This window comes from Plasmodium vinckei (genome assembly GCF_900681995.1).
Source record: "Plasmodium vinckei vinckei genome assembly, chromosome: PVVCY_01".
Classification (NCBI taxonomy): domain Eukaryota; phylum Apicomplexa; class Aconoidasida; order Haemosporida; family Plasmodiidae; genus Plasmodium; species Plasmodium vinckei.
In genome coordinates this window covers 470,589-483,261 of record NC_051293.1, presented here as the reverse complement: position 1 = coordinate 483,261, position 12,673 = coordinate 470,589, and the positions used below count along the sequence as shown (strand labels likewise).

Genomic DNA, 12,673 nt, shown 5'->3' with positions numbered 1-12,673 from the left:
ATAAGTTTTGAGATAATGTAAAAATAAACAAACATTTTTTTCTTAAGGGTTTTCTTTACAAAACTTGTTCTTTTATTTAAAGGTAGCAAAATTTAAAAAAAATGTAACAAAAACTAAAGCTAAAACTAAACATAATAAACAAAAAGAGTGATAAACTGATTTTAAAAAATAAATAAAATATTAACAATTAATGCATACTCTTATTTTCCTTTTATACTTTTTATTTTTGCACTTTTTGTTTCCTTTTTTTTCTCTTTGTTACTGTATCGTACATGCATATAACCCGTATATATACGTATTTTAATACAACACATTAAAAGGTTTTGGCTCGAGATATTAAGACTTAAAACACACATATCTATTTGTTATTAGCAAATTTATACAAGTTTTAAGAATAACTCTTTTATTTCGTGTTGTATATTTAATGATATATGCAAAAAAAAAAAAAAATAATGTAATAAGTGCACTGAAAATTTTTATCGAGAAAAAAAACATATTTTAGTGCATGTATTAATATATTTTCCATTATAAGATAATTAATACACATATAATTTAAGAAAAATAAAATACTTATTTTTCCCTTTACATATTATGTATTCATTGAATTTTTTTTTTTATGAGCATGGAGAATTGGAAAATTCAATGAATTAATACCCGATGAAAAAAAAAGTATATATACCAAAACTTTAAATATGCACACAATTTGAAAATATTCCTTATATATATCCTTAAATTATTGAATATATCTTGTAAAAAAATTAAAAACCATACTTAAGAATTAAAACGATAGTATACAAATAATATATATTTATGTAGCTATTATGGATATATTACATTATTTTTTGGGGGTCTAATACCTTTTATTTATTTTTCAATCATCGAACCATTTTTTATTTATCTAAATAAATCAAGCACAACAAATAATAACTTTTTTTAATTCCTCAATACCTATTAATTCTAATTTTTATGTTAAGAAATTTTCTTATATATATATACACGTATGTATGTGTGTGTGATCCATATATTTCCGAGGCAAACCAATAAAATAGCCAAATAATATATATAATTATATATATATGTATATATGCATTTCTTCCCTCCCTTATGTACCTTGGATTTGCATTAATAAATGTGTGCGAACAAAATTTGTTCTAATTAAATAGTAACAACCCGAGTTTAAGAATTTTATATTGAAATGTAGTCATAATTATATTTCTCTTTATAATCAAACAAAATAAATCATTTGCATGTTCATATAAAACAATTATATAACCTTCGATATTTTAACTTCTCGATAATTTTGAAATCATACTCGATATACATTTTACAACATTTTTATTATATATATAAAAATTATATATTTCCTAATCATATTTTTTCTATTCAAACAATTTTTCACAGCTCCTATATTATTAAAAAATGTTACATATCATTTAAATTTAAACAAATTTCCAATGGTGTAATCCTCATATTTTTTATAATCCTGTGAACAAAAATGTATTCCATACTTATTAATGGAAATATTTGCTCTATAATTAAAAACATGTATTATATAAAAATTGTGGCAAATAAACAATTGTTTGATACATAACTGTTAAACAATTTCTATCTAAATTTTATAATCAAATTAATATTTAAAAAAAGAGGTCTTTAATATTTCATTAAATATTTTATTTTAGGCAAAACAAATTTACATAGGATATGCATATCCTCACACTTTTTTATATAATGCTAGTATTTATTTCAAAAAAAAAAATTATATAAAGCAAAACAAAAACTATATATGTACATTATAATGATAAAAAAAAATGTATTATTTTGATAATTTGTTTTTATTAAGTATCTTTTAAAAAAAAACTTGAATAAAATTAATATGACTTTGCATAAATTCGTAAATTTCCCCATAGCTAACGAATTTTTAAATTGTTTCTTGTAAATGCATGAACAAGTCATTTTTTTTAGACTTTTTTTTTTTTTTACCTTACCAATTCATATTTTTAATTCAAAAAATAGCTGATTTAAAAAATATATGTTCATAATTATATGCTACATATGTAATTATTACTTTAATTTTTTCGTAAATTGCGTTGATCTTTTATTTCTGTATTTTTCTGATTTTATAATAACATCGATTTTTTTATTTTTTCGTTTTTTTCGCTTTCCTTATTTGTCAACAATATTTTAGAAATATTATACAATTTTATTCTTTCTGAGGGAAAATAAAAACTGTTCATTTTTTATTTACCATTTTTATTTACCATATTTTATTTACCATTTTTTATTTACCATATTTTTTGGCTAGTTCCCCCCTACGTCCATACATATTATTTCTCTTTAAAATGGTCGAAGAATAAAAAATGTCGTTGAGAGAAAGTTGCAGGAATCGAATTTTTACTGTAGTCACTAAAATAACGGAAGTTAGTAAATATGTTGTTATGGTTGTAGATCAAAATGCATACAAAATATTATCCATGATATGTAAAAATGAAGAACTATTAGAAAAAGGGGTATCATTAATAGAGCTAATAAATACACAACGAAATAATTTACACGATTTTGATTGTATATATTTATTAAGTAATAATATCGAAAGTGTTAATATAATGTTAAAAGATTTTATAGATGAAACAAATCCAAAATATAAAAATATTCATATATTATTTACATCAAATGCTTGTAAAAAAAATGAAATATTAGACTTAATAGCTACAAGTGATTTTATGTTAAAAAGAATTAAATCTTGTGCATGTATAAATTTAAATTTTTATCCATATGAAAGCAGAATTTTTTATTTTGAAAATAAAATAAATTTATATGATTTATATCCTTTAAAAAATAGTCATATATTAAATAATGCAGCATCCGAATTAGTTTCTGTTTGTACTTGTTTAAAAGCATTTCCAAATATACGATACCAAAATACGGAGTTATGTTATATATTTGCAGAAATTATTCAAAACTATTTAGCCACAGAAATTTCAAAAAATAATAATGAAGTATCGGAAAACGATACAGAATCTGTTTTATTAATTTTAGACAGATCCATTGATAGCTCTATTTTATTTATACATGATTATACATATCAAAGTTTATGTTATGACCTTTTAAAAATTAACACAGAATTTGATGAAAATGTAAAATACGAAGAAGATGAAAATGGAAAAAATAATTATCCTCATACAGTTACATTCAAAATGCCTAATAACGAAAAAAAAAATGAAGAAAAAACATGTACATTATCAGAAAATGATAATTTATGGGAAAAATATAGGCACACACATATACAAGAAGTAAATGAAAATATAAAAAATGAAATTATTGAATTTACTGAAAAAAATTCAGTAGCAAAAATTCAAAAAAAAAAAAATTTCTTTAATCCAAATGAAGCTTTAGAAGCAATCCGATTTTTACCACAACATGAGCAAATGTTAGAACAATATTGGATGCATGTGTATTTATGTGAAGAAACTTTTAAATTATTACAAAATAAAAATGTAGTAGATATAGGACTAATCGAACAAGATATTTGTTGTAATATAGATAAATATGGTAAAAAACTTAATCATACAACTAATTTAAATAGCTTACAAACAGCTTTAGCTAGCTATGAATATCAACAAGAAGAAAAAGCTAGATTATTATTATTATATTTTATTAATTATATAAATATAAATAAACAAGATGAAATAAAACTTATTGAATCAGCAAAACTTAGTTTGTTTATGAAAAAAATTATAAATTATTTCTTAAAATTAAAGTTGCCCAAAAATTGTTTTATTTCTATTGATGATGATGTAACAACACAAAATCATGTTTATCATATATTTGAAAAAAATAAAAAAAAAATTAAATATTATAAAGATATCGCAAAAGATGCAAATTATGAATTAACAAGATACGAACCAAATATAAAAGAAATTATTCAAGAACTAGCAACTGAAACATTAGATAAAGTCCATTTTCCATATTTGCCTAGTCTTAATAATACACCCAATAAAAATATTAATACATCAAACGAGTTAAAAATTACAATAAATTCCCCTGACAAAAAGAAAAATGTTTCAAGGGGTACTGTATGGGAATATAAAAAAGATGTAATAAAAAAACAAGCAGAAAATCAGAAAAAAAAAAAAAAAATTATTGTATTTATACTTGGAGGTATAACACTCCCTGAAATTAAAATAATATACGAACTTTCAAAACAAATAAATGTAGATTTATATTTAGGCGGAACATCAATATTAACAACAAACCTCATATTCAACCAGTTTAAAAACCATTCCGATTTCTAGCCATTTCAAAGTTTATCATTTTAGTACTAGCTCATACGGTTTTCCAAACTTTACGATTTTCCCAACTTAATTAAAAATTTAATTTAAAATGAATTAAGTTTGTGATATAAACAAATTAGATAAATGTATAAAACAAATAAACTACTAAATGTGTAGACCTATTAATAAAATATATATATGCAAAGCAAATGATGAAACATATCTATTTGTGAATATAAAAAACATAATTTTTAATTACAAAAAAAAAAAAAAGATAATAAACAATATACATATCAACTTTTGCATATGCAAATATTAGATATGTTTTTTTTTGAAAAGTTTTAACAAATTTTTCCACATCTTTTTATATTTCTTTCTTGTTTAAATACTTCAATCCATTGATTAAATTTTTTGTTTACATAATTTACTTTTTTTATTGGTTTATTGTTATTTATATTTATAGAATCATTTTTTATATATTTGTGTATTAACATATTTATACAATAAATCCAATTATTTAAAATATTTTCGGGATAAATAAAACTGTCTAACTTTAAATTAGTTAAACTTTTACATTCTTCGTTTAAGATTGGTGTGTCAAAATTTTGTGCATAAACTGAATTTGCTGAAACATAATCAAATGGTATAAAATAATATGGCATCGAATATATATCATAGATGATTATACATTTATTTATCTCTTCAGATAATTTGCAATTTATATTATTTATTATATCAACCTTGTTATTGTTAGAAATTTCAAAAATAAAGTCATACATATTCTTTCTTATTAATATGGATAGATCTATATTATTTTTTTTTTCAAGTTCAAAATTATTATCGTTGAAAAAAACTAAAAAACAATTTGTATACCAGTCTGAATTATTATAATTACTATATAAATATTCTCCTTCATATATTTTACAATAATGTTTTAAAATTAAATTATCTTTATAGATTGAATTATTGTTTAAATATAAAAGAATACAATAAAATTGTTTCCAACAACCATTATCTATATATATATGTATATATCCTCTTTTTTTTATTTCAATATCATATATATCTGTTTCAAAAACTCGTTTATTAATATACAACTTCATATTACTAATTAGCTTATCCATATTAATTCTTGTTAGTTCATATTTTTTTATACTTTTCTGATTAACGAATTTGTCTAGTACATTATTTGACATCATTTTTACATCTCCTTCACAATTATCACTATCATTTTTGTCACTATTATTATTTTTTATAACTGTATAAAAAATGTAATTAAGTTTGTCTATAAATTTCGATTTTTTGACATTATCACAATCTGTATTACTGGAAGTCTCGGATTGGGCAGAGCCACTTGTTGTTTGCATGTCACACTCGTGTATTTTACTATCCATTTTTCTATCCATTTTTCTATCCATTTTACTATCCATTTTGCTATCCATTTTGCTAACTATTTTTTCATGTTTATTATTTAAAACCGTTTCTAAGTTGGAGTCCTCCGATTCCCTGGTGCCAAAATGTGGGCCAGGCAAATCTCCCATCTCATCAGTTGAAAACATCTTTTTTATCTTAATAATTTTATTTGAAAAATTGTTGAAAAAGTTTAAATAAATACTTTTACTATCCAATCTGATTATCTTACTGCTTTGACAGTGTTGGCAATTTTCACTTTTTGTGCATATATCGTAAATATAAACATACTCCGAACCATCTAAATCAATATACTCTTTATATTTCTTTTCTAATATATTGTTTAAATAGCTAAAGTTATCACATATATTATTATCTTTATGTTCTGTGTCGTTTATTATGACTTTTTTTCTATCATCTATAAATGGGATAGATTTATAATTTTCAAAATTTAATTTGTTTTCTTCAATACTTTCACCTAATGAAACATTTTTGTCTTTTTCATTAATTTCACTTTCTATGCTACAAAGGTTTTCTCCATTTTTTACTTCTTCCCCTTTACAATTTTGTGTTTGATCATTTTTTTTTTCAACTCCATTTGATTCTTCAACCTTTTCAGGGACAACCTCTTGTGTCTGCTTCATTTCAATTTCTTTTGATTTACTTTCATCCATATAATTTACATCACCCATCTTACTATTTTCAAATACATTTTTTAAACATGTATTAGTATCATTATTCATTGTTACTTTTTTACAAACCGTATTAGTATTATCATTTTGTTCAATTTTTTTTAAAAAATTAGAATTTTTTTTATCATTAATATAATTCAGACATTGCTCTCCTTCTTTTTTATCACCTGATAAATAAGGATATATTGTTTCAATACTTGAAATACTCATCTTCCCTGATTTGACAATTTCTTTCGAGCCTTTAAAAACACTTTCATATCCATCTATAAAAAAGTAAAATTATAAATACAAAGCTAACTAAAACAATTCATCATTAATAAACATAAAAATGTAAATTAATATTGCAAAGACTATGCATAGTCACAATATATCATTTTTTATTATTTTATTATAATTATAGACATGCACAGTTATTAGAAAATTGTAATTCATTTGAAAAACATTTCAAACTTATTATGTGATACATATTCACCATTTTTCAAACATAAAAATGTAAAAAAATAAATAAAAAAAAATGTATATATGTATGCACGCCTAACAAATAGACAATTAAATTTTCTCTCCTAATATAATCATTTACAATTGCATAATGTATGTAAAACATTTGTGTGCATTTTCAATTTTTCAAACTAAAACTGTTACTATACAATTTTACACAATGTTTGCATAATGCATATTAACATATAGATGTAATTATTTGTATAATTATTTATGGAATTATTTTTTTGTTGTTTTTTATTTATTTTATGTGCTACCTTTTTGGGTGTTGACTTGATTTAAATTAATTTCTACAATGAGATCTTCTGTTTGTGTCTGTTTTTCCAAACTTGAAAAAAAAAATTTTTTCATTTTATAAAAAATAAAAAAAAATATATAAATTAAAAAAAATAATAATAAGGAAAAAAAATCCTTTAAAAATATTTCGATAATATATGAATAAACCATTTACACACTAACAAAAATATAATTAAAATTTGATTGTATATAATTATAAACCAACAAAACAAACTATAGTGTCATATAAAATAAATTAAAATTCTATAAAGTTACACACATTCATTATTTACATGTGCTATCTAGTTGTAAAACAATGAAATTAATAAACCTGATTTATTTTTCTTTGTTTTTAAATCAGTAAATAATTTTTAACATAAATATATATAATATCCCTTTCTACAACTTTTAAATATTTTAATGTTCCTTCATTTTATATATATTTTGAAAAACTCACAAATTTAAAAAAAACCTTTTGAAAACCTTAGATTATTTTTATGGCTAAAAAAAAATTAAATAAAAAAACACTATAGTTTTATTTAAACAAAACAGGAAAATTTAGTGACTCATAACTTATTATTAAAATTTTGTGTAAGTAAAAATGAACCGATTATATACATCAAAATTAATTACAATTATCGAGAGAATAGATCTTATGTTCTTACACATAAATAAATTACATATTTATAAATATGTAGATCCGTCAACTCTCATTTTTTAAATTGTAAAATATAGAACATCCTGGAAAAAACATTCAAATTTTTTTAAAACAAATCAACCAATTTTTTCCTTTCATTTTTTCTTATCACTTTTTTTTTCAAACAATTTTTCAACCATTTTTTACAACACCATTAAATGTTTTTGTAAAACCCGGAAAATAAATGAAAACAAAAATTCCAAATAATTATACACCCATTTCTGGGTCTTCTACTTTTTCTACTTCTTCCGCCTTTTTACACAATTTTACAAAACCTGGGTTGCAAAAAATTGTTAATACTTCATTGACATATAAACATATCTTAATTTTATTTTTTTTCTTCTTTAAACTGATAGAAAATAAATGCAAATTACTAAAAAGTATAAGGATTGAATTTTGGTGATATAACTATGTACAAAGTTTGAACATGTTTTTTTTTTCTTTAAATCAGTAGTTTTAAAATTATCATAATTTTTTAAAATCCAATTTAACAAACTTAAAGAGAGAAAATATTATTTATTATTACACATGGTAATGAATAAATAATATATAACGGCACATAGAAATTGTTTTAAGCTGTGATCATTTTTTTTCACTTTTTTTATAATTTATATCCATCATATAAATATGCAGAATAATTTTATATTTTGGATATACCAGGAAATTTATTTTTTCATTCATTTTCTCCCTTTTTTTTGTTCATTTTTTTTTTCAAATTTTTTTACTTTATTTTTCAAGCATACTGCTGAGGTAAAACTCGCAAGTTTGTTTTGAAATATTTATTTTTTTCAACATAAAAATGTGAGCAGCAAACATATTTTCATTATCTTTATTATGTTTATCATGGTATTGTTTGTTTTTTTACAATTTTTTCCATTTTTTTATCCCGATTTTCCATTTTTATGCTAAACATGTAGCTCCATCGTTTTTATTGAGGAAGGAGGGAGCGAAACGGCTAGTACAAACATTTATGTATATTTGATTTATTCTTTGTGTGTCTTATATATATAATAAAAATAAAATGGAAGGATTTAAATTTAATATAAAACTGCCATTAATTGAAAAGGCATCTACAAATGTAAAGGATATCATCTCTCACATCAAATTAAATGATGGATTATATTTTGAAAAAGGGAAGATTGATCATGAAGAAGTAGTTTGTAATTTGAAAAATAATAATGTTTATAAAAAGATTGAAGCAATGAAACATATATTAATAGCTCATATTTTAAAAAAAAATGTTTCTTCTTTTTTTTTTAATGTTCTAACAAATATATCAGTAGATAATTTAATATTAAAAAAATTAATTTATAATTATTTAATTTTATATGCTCATGGAAACACAGATTTGACACTACTTTCAGCAAATTCATTTAAAAAAGATTTAAACAATAATAATTATCAGATTAGATCATGGGCATTAAGAGCAATGGCATCAATTAAATCAATAGATATAATTAATATATTGATAGGTTCTTTAAAACGACTTTCAAATGATAACTCACCTTATGTTCGCAAGACATGTGCTGATGTTATACCTTCTATATATTTTGTTGATAAAGATCAGTTTATTTTTTTAAGAAAACTTTTAATCAAACTTATTTCAGATAGAGAGTTAACTGTCGTCTCTTCAGCTATTATATCTTTTAGTACTATTTGTATTTACAATCAAATAGAGCGTCCCTATCATCACGATGAATTACATAATCCCGAACTTCACTCCACCACGATTACACTTTCCAAAGACCAACACTACCAGGACTCCACAGAATTTACAAACTTTGATACTAATCGGGCTAGAGAAAATGTCTCAACCCAGGTAAATCAAATTACCAACGACCCAACAGTTAGCACTCACGAGCAAAATGAATTAAAAAGTGAAAACATGCATAATAGCGATTCCCATTTTATGGACATGGGTGATGCGGACCATATATTTAGTTCACTATCATTTTTACACACACACTATTATAAGTTGTGTAAATATTTGCTATACATGCATCCGTATAATCAAACGTACTTGATAGACTTGCTATTACGATATTGTAGAATGTTTTATAAAAACCCTTTAAAAAATGAAAAAATAAATTTGAAAAAAAAAGAAAAAATATATGACAATAACATAAGCAATGATGATTATGACACATATGATGAGTATAAAAATTATACAATTGATATTGAAATATTTATTAATAAATTGGTAGTATTATTATCATCAAGTAGTTATTGTGTTGTTTTGGCATCTATATCTGCTTTATATAATTTAACTGAACTTACATATAAAGAGGAAATAATTCAAGCCATATTATTTTGCTTATTAAAAAGTAACGTAGAAAAAAATGATGAAACATATGAAGTATTTCTAAAAAGTGTAAAACCTATTATAAAATTATTAAAAAATGATTTTAATCCATATATATCTTACTTCTTTATTAGCAGTCATGATAGTACAATAAAAAAATTAATAAAAATAGATATATTATATATGCTAAGTAAAAAAGATAATAAACTGATTATACTAAATGAATTTATACATGCATTATACATACCTAACAACAAGGAAATTATTATTAAAAAGCTGTTTAAATATATTACTGAAATTGCATTACAAAGTTCAGAATGTTTATCTAAAGTTATTGATCAAATTATGATTATGTTAAATTCAAATATAAAAATATATTCATATGAATCTATATTATCATTAAGAAAATTATTACAACAAAATGATAGTAAAAAAATTAAAAAAATTATATTTTTTTTAACGAAGATATTATTACAAGTTCAATCAAATGAAGTTAAAATCTCAATCTTATGGATTTTAGCAAATTACCAAAAATATATTGACTATCTTCTTCTTTTTGATCTATCTAGAATATTAGTAAAATCATTTGAAAATTCAGATTACTCCTTTAAAATACACATCATTCATTTCCTTTTTAAAATATGGATCTACCAATATGGTTCCATAATTAAAAGTACCTCCTGTGAAAATAATAAAAACACAAACTCACCCACTTCCAATAAATCTGATAACAACTTTAACGAGCAGAAAACAAATCATGATAAAAAGAATCATGATGATAATGATAATATAGAGAAAAACTTTTTATTGTTTGAAAAATTATGTAAAAATTGTTTTTTTATAGCATCAAGAGATAAAAATTTTGATGTTCAAGATACCAGTAAATTTTACTACCACATTATGCTTATAATAAATAAATTAAAATTACAAAAAATGTTAGATCACCAACTTTTACAATCCAATATTTTTAATCAAACAATCTCAGACTTCACATTATCTTTATCTTATTTAAAATTTTTTTATCTATACTCTGGAAGATCAATAATTCCACATTCCTTAAAACTAGGATTAAATAATTTAAATGAAAATAAATCAGGTCCACCATATTCTCAATATGAACAAGGTAGTCATGATAATAGTGAAGATAAAAAAATAAATATATTACAACTAAATACTATATCAAACTTATTAGATACTAAAATACCATCTTATATTAATTTACCTGACTTTGCACAAACGGATTTACCAAACACCGAGCATGCTAATAATATTGACAAGGAAAAAAAACAACCTATCAGTTTTTCATCAGATGATTTAAAATATAATAAAAAAATTGCTAATAATATTAATCCTCACATCTTTGTAAATATTGATGATTTTTATAAAGAAGAAAAAGTTAACTCTTATCAAAATAAATTTTCAAATTTTTCGGATACTTCCTTTTTAATTAATAAGGGAGCAAAGATTCAGGGTGAAGATGATGAATCAGATGATAATCAACAGTCTCAAAAAATAAATGACCTTGAAAAATCTGAAGATGCGAAGACTGGAATTTATGAGGAGGTTGAAGATATTGAAAAGTTTTTTTTTAATAATAATGAATAGGTGTGCATGAAAAATGAAAATTGTTTATTTTATTTTTTTTAATTTATAATTTTTTGATATTTTTCCTTGAGGAAATAAACTTTGTTTTTTTTAAATACCATGAATGAAATATGTAAAAACAGATACAATATATATATCGTGTATGGAAAAAAAAGCAAGTTAAATACGTATTGGTTGAATGACACTACAAAATAAGACCAACGGCTCTTGCACCTTCGGCTAAAGCTTCTACTTTACCTTCATATTTATGTCTACCTCTATCAAACCTTACTTTAAATATACCTTTATTTAATGCTTTTCTTCCAATAATTTTTCCAATCTCCCATGCTGATTTAATGGTTTTCCCATCATTAACTATTCTATTTGTTTCCTTTTTAACATATGTCCCTAATATATTTGATAAGTTTGGATCTCTAGAACATGTAAAACATAATATATGTTTTTTATAGTCATCTATAATTGATGCATATATATGATTATTTGTATTTTTTATCCTCATTCTTGGTATTCGTTTTCCTTCTAATATTTCTTTATCAACATCCAAGTTATTTTTTACTTCTCTCTTTATATCTTCAACACTTTCTTCATTTTTATTAGCAGCATGTTCATTTATTAATTGTTGTAATATTTCCTGTAAAAGTTGAAAAAAAAAATGACACCATCACACATGTGTAAATGTACAAAGAGATAGTACTACAAACTTTTTCATTGTTTATAAAGAATTACATTTTTTACTCGTCTGTGTTCCTTTTGTTTGGTGCGCGTTGGTGTAGCTGCCTCTGTATTTTTATTTTTTGCTTTTAACGATGAAGAGATTAAAAAACTTTTGTGTAATGAAGCCCTTTTATTAGTAGTAAAGCATTTTATCAAACAAATAAAATATAAAAATACAGGAGGTACTAAAACTAAAATGCGCATAGTA

The 12,673-nt window shown here is 22.4% G+C and overlaps 4 protein-coding genes across 4 annotated transcripts; 2 read left to right on the top strand and 2 right to left on the bottom strand.

Annotated features, from left to right (window-relative positions):
- Positions 1 to 2,357: 2,357 nt before the first annotated feature.
- Positions 2,358 to 4,292, top strand: PVVCY_0101330 (syntaxin binding protein, putative; the record flags this gene model as incomplete). The annotated part of the gene is made up of 1 exon (XM_008628518.1): positions 2,358 to 4,292. The coding sequence occupies one exon, from the start codon at positions 2,358 to 2,360 to the stop codon at positions 4,290 to 4,292; it is 1,935 nt and encodes a 644-aa protein (XP_008626740.1).
- Positions 4,293 to 4,612: 320 nt separating this feature from the next.
- PVVCY_0101320 (conserved Plasmodium protein, unknown function) lies at positions 4,613 to 7,318 on the bottom strand (the record flags this gene model as incomplete). Its single annotated transcript, XM_008628517.2, has 2 exons — positions 4,613 to 6,636; positions 7,129 to 7,318. 2 exons carry the CDS (start codon positions 7,316 to 7,318, stop codon positions 4,613 to 4,615), a joined length of 2,214 nt encoding a protein of 737 aa, XP_008626739.2.
- Positions 7,319 to 8,865: 1,547 nt separating this feature from the next.
- PVVCY_0101310 (AP-3 complex subunit beta, putative) lies at positions 8,866 to 11,751 on the top strand (the record flags this gene model as incomplete). The annotated part of the gene is made up of 1 exon (XM_008628516.1): positions 8,866 to 11,751. One exon carries the CDS (start codon positions 8,866 to 8,868, stop codon positions 11,749 to 11,751), a length of 2,886 nt encoding a protein of 961 aa, XP_008626738.1.
- A 184-nt stretch (positions 11,752 to 11,935) lies between these two features.
- Positions 11,936 to 12,669, bottom strand: PVVCY_0101300 (apicoplast ribosomal protein L18 precursor, putative; the record flags this gene model as incomplete). The annotated part of the gene is made up of 2 exons (XM_008628515.1): positions 11,936 to 12,382; positions 12,478 to 12,669. The coding sequence occupies 2 exons, from the start codon at positions 12,667 to 12,669 to the stop codon at positions 11,936 to 11,938; spliced, it is 639 nt and encodes a 212-aa protein (XP_008626737.1).
- Positions 12,670 to 12,673: the final 4 nt, after the last annotated feature.